The sequence below is a fragment of the Chanos chanos genome, chromosome 3 (assembly GCF_902362185.1).
Source record: "Chanos chanos chromosome 3, fChaCha1.1, whole genome shotgun sequence".
Taxonomy (NCBI): domain Eukaryota; kingdom Metazoa; phylum Chordata; class Actinopteri; order Gonorynchiformes; family Chanidae; genus Chanos; species Chanos chanos.
The window spans coordinates 45,623,734-45,642,775 of record NC_044497.1 but is presented as its reverse complement, the minus strand read 5'-3'; the positions used below and the strand labels follow the sequence as shown (position 1 = coordinate 45,642,775).

Here is a 19,042-nt window from a genome sequence, read left to right as displayed (position 1 = left end):
CTCGCTGTTATTCAGTCATCATTCCATCCATTTGAGAGAGAGAGAGAGAGAGAGAGAGAGAGAGAAATGCATAGTCTCATAGATATGATCAATGGATTGTACTTATATAAACTCATAAAAACAGAGAATCATCACATGAGTGAGAGTCAAGTCCCAGTCAATCTAGTCACGGAAGAGAATACAAAAGAAAGAGACAGAGACACAGAGAGTTTTACGATAGAAACAGAAGCATGTGTATCTGTGTGTGTGTGTGTGTGTGTGTGTGTGTGTGTGTCTGTGTGTGTGTGTTTTGTTTCTATCTGAATACAGTGTTGAACTGGTAGAGTAGAGGAAGCATCTCTGACTGTAAGAGCACAGAGAAAATGATTCTCCTGTTCTCGCATTTCCAGAAGTGAACTAAGAGAATGAAAGTCTTGCTTTTCTATCTTCCTTCAGGGTTATTTTCCTTGTAGTGTGGTCTCTAAAATTACACATTTTGAACAATTGTACAATCAAATTTCCACTATAGTTTAAATTGTATGAAGATCAAGATATCTTATGATTTACAGAACAGACTATTGGAGGGCATCCCTGCTCAGAAAGTGCAAGACAGAGAGGTCAGGAATTGTAGTCTTCACAGACATACTATTGTGGAACAGAAGAGAAATCAAAAAGAGAAATGGACCAAAATATGGAGGAGAATATGAAAGGGAAGAGTGAGAAAGAAATAGAAAATATAGACAGGAGAGCAAAAATTAATAAATTAATGGCAGCGGAGAGAGAGAGAGAGAGAGAGAGAGAGAGAGAGAGAGAGAGAGAAAGGAGAGAGAGAGAGAGAGAGAGAGAAAGGAGAGAGAGAGAGAAAGCGAGACACAGAGAGATAGGAGAGAGAGAGAGAGAGAGAGAGAGAGAGACAGAGAGAGAAACGAGGGTGAAGTAGCAGTAGCACCCTGTAGTCTCAAGAGAGCGCAGTCTGGGAGAGAATCCACACACACGAAAGACCAAAAGACACCCCAAAGGGTGGGTGTGTGTTAAAGTGTGTGTGTTTGTGTGTGTGTGTGTGTGTGTGTGTGTGTGTGTGTGTGTGTGTGTGTGTGTGTGTGTGTGTGAGAGAGAGAGAGAGAGGGGGGGGGGGGGAGGGGCTGGAGAATGTGGGAAAGTCCCAGTGTCTTTTGATATTTCCTGCTGAATAACTTTATAAGGAGCATCTTTAACTTAGCATAACACTGTTTGTCACAGTGTCAGATGTACACACATACACACAGAGTACTTGAGAGTGTCTGGAAATCATGCTTTACCTTATAAAGTAATGTCAGTCTTGCTAATCAGTCTGGCTAGCTACATGTCAGTCTTGAGTGTTAGATGAGCTTAATATAAGTTGCTGTGAATAAGCATCCACTCAGTGAAATAAAATGCATGAACCTGAACCTAAGTGCAGGTGCAAATGTGTAAAATAGAGCAGCAATAATTGAACATTTTATTTTACATGATCTTATATGCTCTTAGTCTCATGCAAATTGCTTCTATAATCTGTTGAATGATCTCTTCTGGTTATGTGGTTATCCGGCAGCTCTCTGCAGGTGTTTATAAGGTTAGACTTCTATCACTACATATTTCCCTAATCACACTATGAGCACAAACAACTCTTTACTTCCCCTGAGGTGTGTGTGTGTGTGTGTGTGTGTGTGCGTGTGTGTGTGCGCATGTGGGAAAGAGAGAGAGACAGAGAGAGAGAGAGAGGGAGAGAGAGTGGTGTGTGAGGTTATGTCTGTGTGTGAGTATGAGTGTGTGTTTGTGTGAGTGAGAGAGAGAGTGAGAGAGACAGGGAGAGGGAATGTGTGCGTGTGTGTTTGTGTGTGTGTGTGTGTGTGTGTGTATGTGTGTGTGTGTGTGTGTGTGTGTGTGCGTGTGAGTGTGTGTGTGTGTGTGTGTGTGTGTGTGTGTGTGTGCTGGCCAGTTGCTAAGCCCACAGGGAGAGGCTGTATTTAGTCTCTTATTTGCTCATGCAGTGGAGAGTTTTAATGCTGAACTTTCCCATCACAGCATAACCACTAGCCTCACTATTTCCCCTAAGAGAAGATGGACGGACCATCTGAGGGACTAACAGGCCGATGCATGGCACAGCAAATGAATACTTGATCAAACTGATGGACAAAAGCGTGCAGGAACCGATGAACTATGTTAGTGCATATGTGTGTATACACGTATAGCTACATAAGAGGCCTAAAACAGCACAACGTACAGAGACATAAACTCAAGCACACAGAGAAAAGCAGACAAGCCACTCACTGATTTTCTCTCAGATTTGAGTTCCTGTGTGTATTTGGAGAGTTCGGTGATGATTTGGGAAGTCAGGTTTTCAGCGATGATCTCATGCTGACCGGCATAGTCATTCAGCTCATTCAGAGTCGTGATGAAGGCTCTACATGATGAGTACCTGCCAAACCAAATGACATCATTAGTATCACTGCATCATATCTGACACACAGACTGACACCATCAGCACGCAAAACAAAATACTAACACAGGAAGCAACCGCACAGACACAAATTCAAAATCATTTCAAAATTATATAAGTTATTTTATTTAACCAGGCAAATCAGTTTAGGGCAAATTTTTGTTTGTGGTAAAGGCCTGGTGAAAGGTAAGTCTCCTGAGGAGTATGGAACAGTGACAGGCCTAAATAAAGATAAAATGAGAAACAATAAAGACAAAATAAGAAACAAATTGCAGAAAAAAAATCTCCTTAAAACAAACACCAAGCACAAACACAAACAGCAATAGGAAACCACAGTACAGCACACTCTGACACAGGCAGCCAGATCAATATCAAAGAAACTATCAAGCCACAGCTAAAACTGTTCAACATATACCAATCGGTATATTGTAAAGAGAGGTAGTGGAATGATTACTGGGATTGGAAATAACAGCCTGTGAGAAAATGTCAGTAAAACTACAATGAGGACTGCTCTCATGAGGTCCTGGCTTTGCAGACTGTTAACAGAATGTAATAGGAAAACTGAGTGGGCAGAATATGACATTCTCTCAAGTAAAGGTAGGTTGGACCAAGAAAGGTTTCAGAAATGAGCAAAAAAATCACGTATTTTTGTTAAGTTTGTAACGAATATCAGTTTACAAAGGCTACAGAGTGCAACTGTGCGTTGTATTAAGGACCACTGGTAGCAAATCTGGTCATCAATATCAGAGCTAGTTTAGCTTGGAGCGAAAGAGGAAGGCTTAGGCCTATAATATAAAACACCAAGCTTGAATGTCCTAATCCTAGTAAAAAAAAAAAAAATCAACAGGGGTGTCCTAAGCCTTTCTGCCAAACCCCGTCTCTTTGTTTAAGAGGTATCTGATGCCAGGGTCAAGCGAAGCTGCTGGATTATCTTAAAGATTTCCTAGAGAGAAACCAGGGCTGAGGAGCCTACAGAATACAAAACTAACTGCTCCATCTGCATATAAATGGACACATTTCTAACAGCTCTGGGAATGCTGTTCCGGTCAAACGAAAAACAGAGAAGGGCCAAAGACCGAACCTTCGGTGACAGGCGGGGACAGAGACAGCAGAAAGTCTTGGACTTAACGCATTATACTCTTTCAGACAGATATACCTCCATTGTACACGTATATAGATCAGCGTTACTGTCGTGTGAAGCAGAAGCATTAAAAAAGAGACAAACTCACTTGCTCTCCTCCTCTTCTCTGGAGTTCTTCTTGGGCAGATATTTCTTCGAAAGATTCCTGGATAAAAGGCAGAGTGTTAATGCATGACAAATTCTCTTCATGGGAAAAGGTTTCATCACATGACAGATGAAATAAAAAGCAGCAAAAGCTCTCTTGAGGGGTAGGAAACAAGCAGCTGTTTTCAAACAGATGCTGGGATTGTAATTTTCTCAGTAAAACCGATTCCAGGCAAAAGATTAGATAAGAACAATTTATCTGACTTTCAGTTGCAATGATGGAGATTGACTAAAACCAAATCAGAAAGCTCCTTGAGGCTAAAAGCCTGTAAGAAACTTTACAGAAGTTGAAAGCCAATCAAAAAGCACACAGTGGCTAAAGCAAGTTAAGAGCCTAGATGTGTAGTCAGAATACTCTGAGGGTGAAACTGAACACTGAGAGGGTGAGACTCTACAGACAGTGACTGTCAGTGACTGCAAGGGTTTTATCAGTTTTTCTCTGTCCTTATGGTAAACACAAGTGAGCAAAGCCAATGACAGGCACAGATAGCCTATTACTGTTGAGACCTGGAGTCAAAACTGATGTGGAGTCAGTCAGAAATGGTCACTCATCAGAGACACTGTGGGGAGATACTGACCCAGGAAACATACACAGACCAGAAGACAAAGAAGTGACATTCAGTTACCCTCTGTTATATTTTTAGCTTTACATAAGTGTGCATGTGTCTGTGAGTGTGTGTGTGTGTGTGTGTGTGTGGTTAGCCAGTTTTTGTAAGCAGAGAAGTCATTAAGTGGAAAAGCCTACCCAGAGGCTGGATGCTTTTTTCATCACTGTCAAAAAGACCTAAAAAAACCCTCACACACACAGTGTAGCAGGTTACACTGATGCACTGTTGTGAGCGTGTTTGTCTACATTAATATTTCCCAATGCTGTTATAATGTTGTCCCTCAAGTTCTAAACTTCAACCACTGCTTCTGTCTCCAAACATCATATATCCAAACACACAGACACGCACACACAGGCACACACATACACACACACACACACACATGTGCGCACGTGCACACATGTGCACACACAAATACTCACATGCTCACACACACACACACACACACACACACACACACACAAAGTGTTTGTTGAGTCAGAGACAGTATTCAGCAAGGCTGCAGAAGGACATGCTTGCTCTTTGAGACATAAAATTCATACTCACAAATTTATTTAAAAAATTACATAGATAGGACCTAAAATCTGACCCGTAAGGTTAAAATGTGATAAAAGGGGTCATGTAACGATATCATGAAAAGCAGTTACACTGAAAATTAGTCTGAGAGGTATTACAGATTATGTTCTTTCTCTCCCCCTAGACACTACCCTTCCCCCTATTCCCCACTGGTGTCTGCTTCGTTGCTAGGCAGATATTCCTCCCTTTTCTATCCTTCAGTCTCTCTCCCTCTCTCTCTCTATCACACGCACACAGACACAACCAGATGTCTTGTTGCTATGTATGTACTAATTCATCGCTTGGTGGGGTATTTTACCAGTGTAGGTGTGGGGGAGGGGATGTATACAGAGAGACATATTAACGAGGATTAAATAAAATTTGTGTGTGTGTTTAAGTGCGTGTATGTCTGCGTCTTGTGCGTATGTCTGTGTGAGTGTGAGGTAATACATCAGTCATTAGACTAGTGGTGGTGTCGTGTGTGTGTGTGTGTGTGTGTGTGTGTGTGTGTGTGTGTGCGCGTGTTCTTGGCCCACTAGGTCAAGGACTACAGTGATTACTACACTGAAATGATGAAGATGGAACTTTGCCTCACACAAACACATACACACACACATACACACACACACACACACACACACACACACACACACACACACATACAGCAGTGCTGAGATCACAGAGCTGTGGTTCAGATGAAAAGATTTTGTACTGATTTACTGATGAGGTGAGCTGATCAATGAGGTTACCTACTGAGCCCCTAAGACATATTCACATTCACATGGCTGCAATAAAACAGGACAGACTGCGTGTACAGACAAGGTGTGTATGAATGTGGCCCTCTCTCTCGCTCTCTTTCTCGCTCCTTGTGTGTGTGTGTGTGTGTGTGTGTGTGATTGTGCGCTTGAGGTTGAGATCAGTGTTTCTGAGCCCTAAATCCTATCATCAGTGGGGGGCAGGGGGCAGGGGTGGGGTCGATGCTTGTGATTGGACAATCATAATGTAGGTCAGCTGCAGGGAAGTGAATACTGACATCTTGTTGCTACGGTAACACACATTTCCTTATTTCCTACCCCGCCCCTCAATAATGCCCCCCACTCACACACATACACACACACAAAAACACATACACACACACACACACAAAACACACATATAAATTGCTTCCTGTAGCCTTGAGCTTTCAGCAGTGAAACACAGGGTGTATATATATATATATATATATGTGTGTGTGTGTGTGTGTGTGTGTGTGTGTGTGTGTGTGTGCGTGTGTGTGCGTGTGTGTGTGTGTGTGTTTGTGTGTGTGGGCAGTGTGTGTGTAGTGTGTGTGTTCAAGCACTTGGTGTACAGCTTTCCATCATTGTGTAAATGTGTGCAAAAAGACACCACTGAATACAATAATACACACAGACACAACATATTCACTTACACACAATCACACACCACAGACTGCAACTCATTTAGCTGGGGCACACAGAGTCATGTAGGAATGCTCACATCTATATGTGGACCCACTGGACAGGTGAACAGACACACACACACACACACACACAAACATTCTCAAACCCTTGGTCATACTCCATCATTTCCTGAACAAGTTACTTTGATAATGAAGGTGATGGTCATGAAATGGATGATCTCTTTCTCTCTCTCTCTCCTTCTCTCTCTCTCTATCTCACATTCTCACACGAACACACACACACACACACACACAGACTCACCTGATCTGCTTTGCATAGTTGAATTCAATCTCAGATCTCTCCTTAACAAATTTGTTGTACTTCTCCACAAAGTCTATCCCCCACTGTGTATGCTTTTCCAAGTTATCAAACTGATCCTGAAAAAAAAAGAAAGAGAAGAGAGATTAGAGGAAGGACTGTCTTAAGATGGAACTCATATGCCTTCTCAGTGGTTTTCACTCCTTTGTTCTTTGAAAATAGAGTCACTCTTTTAACCCTCGCTATCTGCACAGTGCCAACCAGAGGAGAATGGAATCCCCCTCCCGATTCTTGGTTATTCTCAATGTTTTTTCTCTATTTGTAATTTAAGGGGGTTTCTCCTATGCAACTGCAATTGTATGCTGTAAATTTTAAATACAACATTAACCGAAAGCTTAAGGTCTCTTATTCAATACACTAAAAACTTCATGCCCTAACATTTCCTGTCCCTCTGTGCCATTATACTGCAAAAAGAAACTACTAATAGAAACAGTGTTCTCCTTCACATACTCTAATTCATCAGTTAGAGGGCAAGGTTGCAAATTTTGCTCTCATCTTTTTTTCTTCCCCACAAGATAAAAAAAAAATGAGAAACTCATTTATTTCCTGCGATTCTGCATCTTTAGAGTGTTTTTGTGCTATTTTCCACAGCGTGGCCCAATATGATAGCACTCGACAGCCAATACGGCCGATGGAATGCTGATCTGGTGAATACGTTTTTGTGTCGTTGAGCGTGCGTTAAAGGGTAGGCTTTCCCTTTTTAAGATATGGGCTCGGTTTGATAATACTGCCTCCTGATAATTAAACTGTCAAAGTATTTATCAGTATTTATGTTTTTGTTCTAACATTTCAAAAGCCAGTAAGTATAACAGCGTAACATATTTCCCACTTCACACTAAAAGACAAATTCATTTGGAGATGGAGTGTTGAGTCAGTAAATCAGTGTAGATTTCAGCACATATTGCAGAGAACAAGCATTTTGGTTACTTCCCACTAAAAACACAACAATGAAAGTGGTTGATCAACTAAAGGTCTGAGGCACCAACAAACACAGAGGACACAGTTACTGAACCCTTATGTCTGAGAACTGCAAGCCTTTAAAGGGTGTGTGATGGGTAAAAGTGTGTATTGTGAAGTATATTTAAGTGGTACAGTGTGTTGATTCGATAGGCAAGGGTATTCCCTGCTGGTGTGTGTGTGTGTGTCTGTGTGTGTGTGTGTGATCTCTATGGCAACCCAATAACTCATACATCTCCCAGTTCTTAAATTACTCTGTCAACGTTCATATTTTCCCTTTCAAAACAGAACACTTTTAACAGCTGCAATTAACCTCCTACCTAAACTCAGTTTAACACACACAGACACACACACACATTCCTACAAACGAGAATTTACTTAACATGCTTGTCCTTTGGATGCCTATTTTTTAATGAAGTTAAAATCAAAGAATACCAAAATGAAAAATGCTTATTTGGTGACTAAAAAGAAGACAAATAATTAGTACATTTGTTTTATGGCTGGAAAAAGAAGTTAGAGGCTCAAAACCACTTCAATATGACAGTTTAAAAAATCTCTATTTTCACCACCTTATATAATCAGGGAAATTACAATTCTATTGAACCATTTGACACAACAGAGTCACAAATTAACTGACTTCTGAAATATTTTTCAGCTTATTATGAAATTAGAACAAGTTCATTGAGTCAGTGTCAGTAACTTCTATAATCATTATTTTCTCAGCGATTATTGTTTGAGGTTGACCTTGCTTTCTGGTTATTTCTGTTACAAATAAATAAATAAAACATGTTTACATTCAGTGAAAGTCAAAGTGTTTATTTTAAACAAGTACCAAGAGAGACGGTCCTTCTGCATTATCTGACTGAGAGCATCAAAACCAGCAAAGACACACACTGAAATACACATGGGTACACTCACAGGCAGACATTCACCGAGATACATGCAGACACATACAGACCTTCACACACAGAGTGGTGTTTCAACCAGACCTTCAGTTACAACTCAGACATGCTGTTGACTTTTATCTGCTACCAGCAGCATCATTCTGTACTCAATTATTCATGAATCCGCTGTGTACAGTTAGATTAGAAACAGAACTGTTATGGGGAGGGGGGCTAATGTCTATCATGTACAATAGACAGATGTGTAGGCCAGTCTTCGGTGAAACAAACAAAAAAAGAGTCATAGTTTCCATTTAAGCTTCATGTGTCTAAAAAAAAAAAAAAAAACAATAACACAGAGCAACAAGGTAAACTCTCATGGCTTAGATGTTAAAAAAGCATGTTGTTTGGCTGATAAATTGGGGCTATATTTATTCAGTCATCTCACACATGTGAAAGTGTACTGCTATCCAAAACGACTCAATCTTTTCTGGTCACAGATTCATTAAACACAACTGTTTCTGATTTTGTACTTTCATGAACCGTAAAGATTCAGTTAACACTACACCATAAGGACATTCACAAAACCCCAGTCCATTCAGACTGCAACACAAAACCGCTGTTTATGTGACATGCTGTTTAAGTAATTACCAAATCACACTAAAATTTGACAGTAAGAACCAAAGCATTTCTTACAAGACTTCCTGTACATTGCAACAGCAATTGCATGTGGTTGAAGACAATGCTACATGCAGTAGGAGACACACAGACACACAGATACACACACACACACACACACACACACACACACACACAGCAAAATCTACAGTGATATTATGGAACGTTTCAATTTCCAAATAGTTTCTGAGTTGATATAAGAATATTTTTAGTAGACTCTCTCACAAATCCACGGAAACTGCTTAAATGCGTATAAACTACACAATCTCTCAGATGCATATGCACATAAGACAACACTTTAGTCGTTCACAAAGCAATGTACAATGAGCAGGTACCTCAACTAACACCTGTACCAAACCGCGGTGCTACATGCCTGACATTTTAACAAACTAATAAAAAGCGTAAAAGGGTCACATTTCACTTCACCTTGGTTTGGCTCCAACATAACCCCATCTTCTCCTCCACCATATCTGTTATTAATTCAGACCTCTCTCTCCCTCTCTTTCTCTCTTGCGCAGATGGTACCCTTGTCACTTTTTTCTACGCCAGTTTGCAGCACTGTATGTCCAAAATGGTCGCAAGGGACTGTGTGTGAGTGTGTGTGAGCGAGAGTGACTTTTTGTTAGACAGGATGTGTATGCGGGTAGCTGAGCTGAATATTGCTGTGCTAGCTTCGGTATTACACAGGAAGAAAGGCTGGTAGCAGAGGACAAAACAGGTATACTGAGTAGAAATAAGGCCAGCTGTTGTTATACATCAACAGCAGGGACCATGGTCAACTCACTCACTCATTCACTGACATTCATTCTCTCTCTCTCTCTCTCTCTCTCTCTCTCTCTCTCTCTCTCTCTCTCAACACGACAGGTTTATTATAATCATCCAGTGCAATTTGAGTCAGCAACTTCCCTTAAAACGATTATCTCTGTACTCTCTCTCTCTCTCTGACACACACACACCTGAAACACAATGCTGGCATAGCGAGGTTAAAATACATTCAAAGTGAAGATGGGATTTTCAGTTTAAGGAAAGCGTGGCTGCTGTCCGTCTATAGTCGGATGACAGATCTTACCTTTTTGCGGTGCTTACCACCAAGGCGGCAAAGCTTTTTTTTACTGGAGGAGCGGCCCCAAAAACAGCGACTGGAGCAATACCGCATGTTATTGATAAACCGCTTCAACTTCCAAACTGCTTTTCACTCATCGGAAAATAAAATTACGTAGCCTATTTTAAGGTAGTTCCGTTAATAGAACCTAAAGAGTCCGTAAGTCTGAATGTGACTACAGTATGTGGACAAAAATGCTATTTACAAAACCCACATCAATTTCTTACCTTACATACTCAGAATACCTAATCAAGTTAGGACCTACATGGACACACCGCCTTAGTTTGACCTACTCTACACGGAAAACGCAGCCGTATCAATAAGAGGCGGTGTCCAGGCATCGAGAGTCATTCACACTCTTTTCAGAAGTCTTTCAAGGTCCTTTTTCACTACAGGTGATATTGTATGCCACACCCGGTATCAACAGAACTTTACCATGTCAGTCACACTCAACCGAGTTATTTCACTCATCCTCCCAGTCGTCTCCATGTTTTGCTTATAGTTCCCTTCTTCATGCTACGTAAGACTTCAGCATTCAGTACTGCACAGATTTTAACGATTTTTATGTAACTATATTAAATTACAGTTTCTTTTAAATCTTACAATTCATTCAGTTTCTTAAATTTTAATAGTAACCTAATATGTCACTGATAATAATGATTTACCCTCTTTTGTGTCGAGAGCATGGTAATCCGGCTTTAACAGAGAGAGATGGTGTGGGGGCTGCCCTCCCCAAACCTCTCCCAAAAACACAGCCTGTGCCTCAATTTAGAGTCTTCTCACAGAGCTATCAACCAGCCAAATCCAGTCCACTCCAGTGCGGTCCAGTCCAGTATAGTCCAACACCGAGTCAAAAGACCAGTGAAACCAGTCACTTTGACCAGTAAGGTTTGACCAGGTTTAACAAGTAAGGATCAGTAGAGCACTATTAGATCCAGTATGATCTGTTTGTGGTTGAGAGAGATTCAGCTAAGGTTATCCAGTCAAACCAACTTTTGGTTATGCTGAAACTCCAGGTAGTTGTTCGGGTGTAGAGGGAAGCCAGAAGAGTCAAAACTGTTTCAGAAAAAATACAGAATGTGGTCAAGTCGTGGTGCTGATATCACTGAGTAGGCAGTTGCAGTATAGCTGGGTCGAAGCTGATAGAAGAAATCATATCCAGTTTCTAACCGCATGCAGCACGGTCAAGGTGTGGTCAAGCTCTTAAAAGTATCCCAGGAGGTATAGATCAAATAGGGTGAAAGAGAGCAGCAACCACTGACCCAAAAACAGTAGCACTGCATAGACCCAACCTTGTCCACCCAACACTTGTCTGTTGGATGCAGTGGAACTAGGGATTCTGAGAGAGAGAGAAAGGGAGAGAGAGAGAGAGAGGGGGAAAAAAGCAAGAAAGCTCCTCTGCAAGCACGTGTGAACTAAAAGCTCATTCAAGCGTGGTGTCGAACCACTGGAGTGGAAGAACGACAGAGTGACTCAGAGAAAGAAAGAGAGGAAAGGGAGGTAGGATGGAGGGATTTATGATAGTACTCGATCACTACACCCCCACTCAGACAGACAGACACACACACACAAACAGGGTTATAGGGTATAATATGCTTTTGGCAAGAGCAGACTTGATGATGTCAAAGTCTGTCATTTACTTTCCAGAGTGAGGTCACATGTGCCTGAACAAGAGAGAGAGAGAGCGAGAGAGAGAGAAAGAGAGAAGGACCCATCTTTAAAAATTAATAGGGAGAGCAAGATTCCTCTGGGCTAAGGCCACTCTAATGAGTTTGAACTGGGAAAGCCTTCACACGAAGAGCAGTAAGACTAAACATGTATTCAAAAACAACAATTTTGTGTGACTTTGCTCTGTTTTGATGTGAGATGCACTGCATTACCCACAATACCCAGCACACCTGACCCCCAATCTAGCCTGTAAGGTCATATAAGTGTTAAATGTAGACTTTCTATATTAGAAGTAAGATATGCATACATTTATAATTATGGCATTAACATTTTTAGAAGCATATAATTATTTTACAGACACTTCTGCTGTGTCTTGTAAGATAACTGCTCCTGCTATAAAAAACTGTGAATGTTCAAACATGATGTCCGTTAAGTATAAATAATGTTTTTATGAACCCAAGAAAGCTTTACAGAGGATGCTGTCTAAAAGGAAAGGTCAAATACAACTAAATGCATTGCTAAAGGGTGTTAAGTCTCACAGAAAAAAACATCATCCCTGATGTCAAATTATGCCTCCTCCTCCATTTCAACTTTCACTTAGTTATTATCTTCTAAAATTCTATGGCATTCAATCTGTAAACACAATTAGAACTACCATTGACTAGAACTTGGGTAAATATGATAACTAATTGACAGATATTACATTTAATTTTGGTAAATTCTCACATTTTTCAGTTCAAAGAAAATAGACCCTTCACTAAGTGTTACACAAAGGGAATATTCAATGTGGTTATCTTTTTTAGTGCAATGTATTCATTCATTCTCTTTAGTAACTTTAATTTTTTTTTTTTAATTCTGCATTATAGCACTCCATCAGAACACATTTCTCTCACTGATAGACACAGAGGCACCAAGCTGTGTGTTTCAGGAGGTACACACACACACACACACACACACACACACAGAGCATGAGTCAGCAGACCAACCTTTTAAACTCCAACCTTTCTTATAAAGACAGGAAAATGTTCTAAAACAAGCTGCTTAATATCCCACTGTCTTTGTTGTTTCAGGATATGTCTGATTAGCCACTACACTAACAAACAATCCTTTATGTTCAGAACTCACGGCTTTGATGGAACACACACACACACACACACACATATACACAGAATGGTGTTTATAGAGAGGACCTTCTAATTATATCATCAGTAGAAACCAAACTCACATAGAGACAAACGAACACACACTCATAACCTTACACATCCTCACACAGACAAGCAGCACTCATCCTTCTCGCCGACAAAGACAGTTGAAGAGGGTAATCGATGAGGAATAAGTCAGTAGGGACGGCGTCATATCAAAGACTGAAGTAACCAATGTTTCACCTTTGCATCATTGCGTTCTTGTTTTAGAACAATTCCACAGATGAAGCTTTGAGGCATTCTACATTAAAGAAATGTCTCAAGATCACTATTCACTATTACCATAGCACCCTTACCGCTAGAAACAATATGACAATCCAAGACTGATTTGGCTGGTTTAATTACAGTAAGCGCAGGTCCATATCAGTTATTCCAAGATCAGCAATTCTTTATGTGACAGAAAGATATGTAAGCCACGCCTTTTGCTCAAGTCCAGAGAATCTACAATATGATATGTGCCATGATATATGGACAAGGATTATAATCTGAGACTACAGAGTCACTGACTCACAGTCAGTAGTTAGTAGTAGTTGGTGGTTTTCCTTAAAAGACTTTTGCTACAAACATAAAGGAAAATAAAGGTATCACTATGTGAAAGTCAGTGTGTGTGTGTGTGTGTGTGTGTAATGGATCCACTGGCATTGTTCCAAATCACACACTCACTGTCTCTGCAGTGCACACTGGAGACACAGTAGATCATCATTTAGCCAAGACTGTCAGATGAACATAAAACAGAAGAAAGGAGAGTGAGGTGTTTCCTAGTCAGCCAAGAGAGAGAGAGAGAGAGCGAGAAAGAGAGAGGAAGAAAGAAAAAGAGAAAGATGCTCTGCTAATGGGTGAATAGGTCAGTGAAAACATGCGCCTGCAGTTCTTCTCTTAGCCACAGTCGGCAGTAGGGAACAAGCACACAGTGCTAAGGCTTAGCATGTGGTCCATACTGAGAATAGCAGTATAGAGTAAGCCAATCAACATTCTCTTCCCGCACGCGCACACACACACACAAACACACACACTCATACACTGACACAGGGTTATTATTCATAAAGAGACACACGCTGACACAAACTCAGATGTGCAGTGACTCACTCTGAATGTACAGGGTGTTTTTTACATAGTGAATTAACTGAAACCACCCTCCATTTTAGGTAAAGGAAAGTTGAGAGCAAGGCAGCCAGCTACATTAGAGGCTTTACCGGAAATCTCCACATACTCACCTCTTTGTTACGTTATTGTGTATTAGCTGCTCAAAGATAATAGCATCCTGTCAATCAAACCTTTCTGATATTCTGAAACATTCTATGTCTCGACCATTCTCATTATGTGCCTCACTCACACTGGAGGGATTTTCATAAAAACTCCACACACTGGCACGCACACCCACGTACAGGGTATGGATAGTCACCTAGAGAAAGTAATCCATTACAGATTATTAATTTCTTCCGTCAAACTGTCATGGGATTATTATACTTAATATGTCCTAAATAAAGTAATCACACCACTCATTACTTTACTTCTGAGTTACTCTTTTTGAAACCCATACAAATCTGCAAAATGGGTACAAGGATGATACCCAATAGTTATTTCAGTATTAAGTGACTACACACCAAGCAAAGACTTTCATCCACGACAAGAACTGCCTAAAAATATATATCCTCATAAATAAAAATTACAGCCAAAGAGATTATTTAATGGTCAATCAGTTCAACAAAATACAAATGACAACCAGAAAGGTTTTTCAGAGAAAATCAAGGTAGTGACCTAAAAGTGCTGACCACAGATATAATGTAGATGAACTTTAACGTAAAAAAAAAAGAAGATGTGATTGTATTCCAAATTTAAATGTATTCCACGCAACTAACGCTATTCAGAAATACATGTGTAAGACAAGTAACAAAATTCTAATTAAGTCAGTAACTGTTATGTCATTACAAGAATTTAAACTGTGCATACTGTGTTACAGAGAAAAGTAATTCATTGTAATTCATACAGTAACACTTTACTTTGTACTGCGTGATCCCAAACACTTTTCACCATACACACACCATTTCCCCCAAAACACAGAGGAAACAATAATATATGGGAACGTGTTTTGTGGTTCATGCAAGAATCCTAAAAGAGGGTCTGTTTTTTATGGGAAATGATGCTTCTTTGTGTGTTTGATCATTTTCTCCTGAATCCACTTTCCATATGGAATCCTATATGTGTGTGTGTGTGTGTGTGTGCGCGTGTGTGTGTCTGTGTTTAAAAAACAGATATCAAGAACGAGATGATCCATCTATCTCTAAAAACACTGTGGAAGACAACTAGAATAGACAGAGATGCAACATGTGAGAGTCTGCCTGTGTGTTTGTGTGTGTGCATATGTATGCATGTGTGTTTGCACTTTAATTTCCTGAACTTAGAAATTACTAAATGAAAGGATTTTAAGTTACACATGAGACCTATACAACTGTCATACACTCTCTCACACATCCTGACTGGGCCTCTCATTCTCTCTCTCTTTCTCTTTCTCTCTGTCTCCCCCTCTCTCTCTCCCCCATATTCTTAATGTGGCCTTTTTAATTATACATACATGCATAGACACATGCACACACACACACACACACACACACAAATGCAATTGCTTGTTTACTTTGGTAGCCTGAGGCCCACTGTAATAAAAAAGACTTTTGTTTTTCAGCCTTTGACATCAAACACAGTGCTCTCTCTCTCTCTCTCTCTCTCTCTCTCTCTGTGTGTTTCTGTCTCTCTCTCTCTCTTTGGATCTTTGAATGTCCTCTGTTCAGTATGATTGGTCTTGGTGGGCGTTATGCCACAGGGGAAGAATATTTGCGTGAAAGGGCAAATGCTGTTTCTAGTACACTGAAGCTTTGTCCAACAGGACGGGGTGGAACAATGCAACTGCAGACCAAGAAAAGGGTCACACGCATACACTGTCATACACACAGCAGACATCTAAATTTACACACACACACACACACACACACTCACACACACACACAGATTTTGGCGAAGGGGAAGGGGTGAGTCCTCCACAAACATTTGCCTCTGTGACATGAAAGGCCTATATGAACTGAGGTGACCTTGAACGCCCCCCCCCCCCCCCCCCCCCCCCCCCCCCCCCCCCTCCATTCACACACAGACACACACACACGCACACACACACACACACACACACACACACACAGAAACACATAAAGGAGACTATTCCCAAAAAGAGTCTACTCACTCAGTGTCCACTGAGTTACTAAATCTAAAAACTGTTACATTCAGTCAAACAGATCCACTCCTGCATTTGGAGATAGCACTCTTACATATGCTCAGTGGAGCTGCTGTCATTTGTGTGTGTGTGTGTGTGTGTGTGTGTGTGTGTGTTTGTGCGTGCAAGTGTTCATGTATGATGTGAGTGTAACTGTCGATATGTTTGTTTGACTATGCATGCATGCTTACATGTTAGTGTGTAGTGAGTGTGTGTGTGTGTGTGTGTGTGTGTATGTTTGGGTTTGTGTTTGTTGTGTTTGGGTTTGTGTGATTTGCATGTTACCATATCAGTGTAAAATGATCTGTACCGTCCCTACTAGTCAACAACAGTACAATCCAGGAGACTGACTAAACAGCTCATTTTTCTCCTTTCATTCAGCACTAAGACACTTTATTTAGCCTGTCTACAAATAGCCAAACATTTAATTCCACGAGATCAGAAATGTGTTTGCAAGTGGATCCTATCTTCTAAACTTAAAAAAAAACAAAAAACTGTGCTATATATTATAGTCAGACAAAGATGGAGGGCTCAGATCTGTCACAATGGAAAACTAGCAGGAAGTAACTCAGTTTACTTCACATTCATTCTCTCTCTCTCTCTCTCTCTCTCTCTCTCATATCTGAAAACAGCTGCATCTCAATCACCTTAGCTCAGACCTGTTTCAGAGGTAGAAAAAAAAGGCCTTTGATAATGTGCTGAGGTCAAAAGGCAAGTGGACACCATGTCTTCAGAACTGCGCTTTAGCACCCTCGTGCTACAAAGCATTGTTTTCTCCATCTCCTCCTCCCCTTCTTCCCTCTTTTCTTTCTTTCTTTCTTTCTATACACTGGCATCTGTCTCCACATAGATTTAGCCAGTTTTAACTTCTTACTCATACACATATTATTGATGAGCTGTTACATTTAGACACTAAAAGTATAATACTCAGACACGTCACAAGACACATCACCACTCTAACATGGTGAAGGACCCACTACAAAGACTCACACTGCTGATCATCTTCATCTGGAGCAGGACCTGCAGGTACTCCTGGAGCGGAGAGAGAGGGGGCGATGGGCTCACGTCATCCAAAAATGACCTGACAGAACCCACGCTCGATTTCCGTTTGTCCAAGAACTCAAAGAAGTCAGTGCGTAGCATCGTTTACCGGAGATGAAACGAAATGAGTTGACTCTAAGAGTGAAACTGTTCCTGCTATCTCTCAATCCCAATCAGAACGTCTGAATTCAGTTTGATATAGTCAATAAAATCCAAGAAAATGGATGAATGGATCAAGTAAACCTTAGAGGAGAAGGAGGGAAGAAGGGAAAGGACTTGTTTAGTGGTCTGATCGGCTTACTAGAGTGGGAGTGATTATCCATCAGTGCTTGCTCCTGCGAGCTCTCTAAGATTAGGTGACGTAGGGAAAAAAACTCTCTTTAACACTGTTTGTGTTTATTAAGCTGATCAAAACCTCTCTATACTTGCTACATAACTGCCATGAAACATACACACACACATGTACACACGCGCACACACACACACACACACACACACACACACACACACATGCTTTCATTCAGAGAGCTTAGTACAACCAATCACGCACATATAAGCTTTCAGAATACTAAGTAGAACTAGTTAAAAACTCACACAAACACACACACACACACACACACATACACACACACACACACACACACACCCACACCCAAACACACACAAACATCATTGTTCAGGATGCAGACTGGAGTCTGAACATAAAATATGTTCAGTTTTAGCTCCCACATGGTCTAAGCTTTATAGTCTTACATAACAGTTGAGTTCAGCTCTGTTCAGTTTAACTCAATCAGCGCAGAAGGACTATCCAGGATACATTAACCGAATGGAGAGCTCAGCAGCCCAGTTAAATGTGTGAGATATCTGCACAGGACACTGGGGAACAACAGAGGGATGAACAGTGAAGCAATATAACACTGATCTATCTCAGTGCTGTGTTATGTTGTGCTGTGCTGTGTTGTGTTATGTTGTGCTGCGCTGTGTCATGTTGTGTTGTGCTGCGCTGTGTCATGTTGTGTTGTGTTGTGTATGGAGAATCATTGGATACATAACTGGGCCAATACACACAGAGAAGGAGAGGGAGAGTTACGTGTACACATGTTTGATCACACAAACGTGTGTGTGTGTGTGTGTTGTGCAGTCATTGGATAGACTTTTAGGGGATTTTGATGCACCAGTGGTGAGTCAGCCAGTAACATCATAACACAAATGATGATGCAAATGAGAACACACACATACACTCACATTAACACACACACACACACACACACACACACATACACACGCACACACACAGCTTTGGATACCATAACAGCCTGTTCAAGTTACATTCCGCTTCTGAGCAATAGATGTTTATGGTAACTAAAACAACATACACACACACACACACACACAACTTCATATCTATATACAGCGTTCCATCCAGATCATACACACTCTCCTGTCGGTCGCACCAGCTGTCACAGGGACAGCAGTGTGCTTGGCTTTCACAGTCGGGAATGCTGAGGGAGAATGTACTGGGAATTTAAACCAGGCGTACCAATTATGGTGCCAACTATAGTGTCAACTATGGGGTTTGCTGCCATCTGAG

The 19,042-nt window shown here is 40.9% G+C and overlaps 1 protein-coding gene across 3 annotated transcripts in view; it reads right to left on the bottom strand.

Moving 5' to 3' along the window:
• Window positions 1-19,042, bottom strand: part of fnbp1b (formin binding protein 1b) — a 62,271-nt gene that overhangs the window by 27,821 nt on the left and 15,408 nt on the right. For all 3 annotated transcript variants that reach the window (XM_030767433.1, XM_030767434.1, XM_030767435.1), the window contains exons 2-4: window positions 6,607-6,722; window positions 3,667-3,723; window positions 2,269-2,416 (exon numbers count right to left, since the gene is read on the bottom strand). In XM_030767433.1, the coding sequence (XP_030623293.1) occupies window positions 2,269-2,416; window positions 3,667-3,723; window positions 6,607-6,722 (321 nt within the window). The remainder of the gene's footprint in view (window positions 1-2,268; window positions 2,417-3,666; window positions 3,724-6,606; window positions 6,723-19,042) is intronic.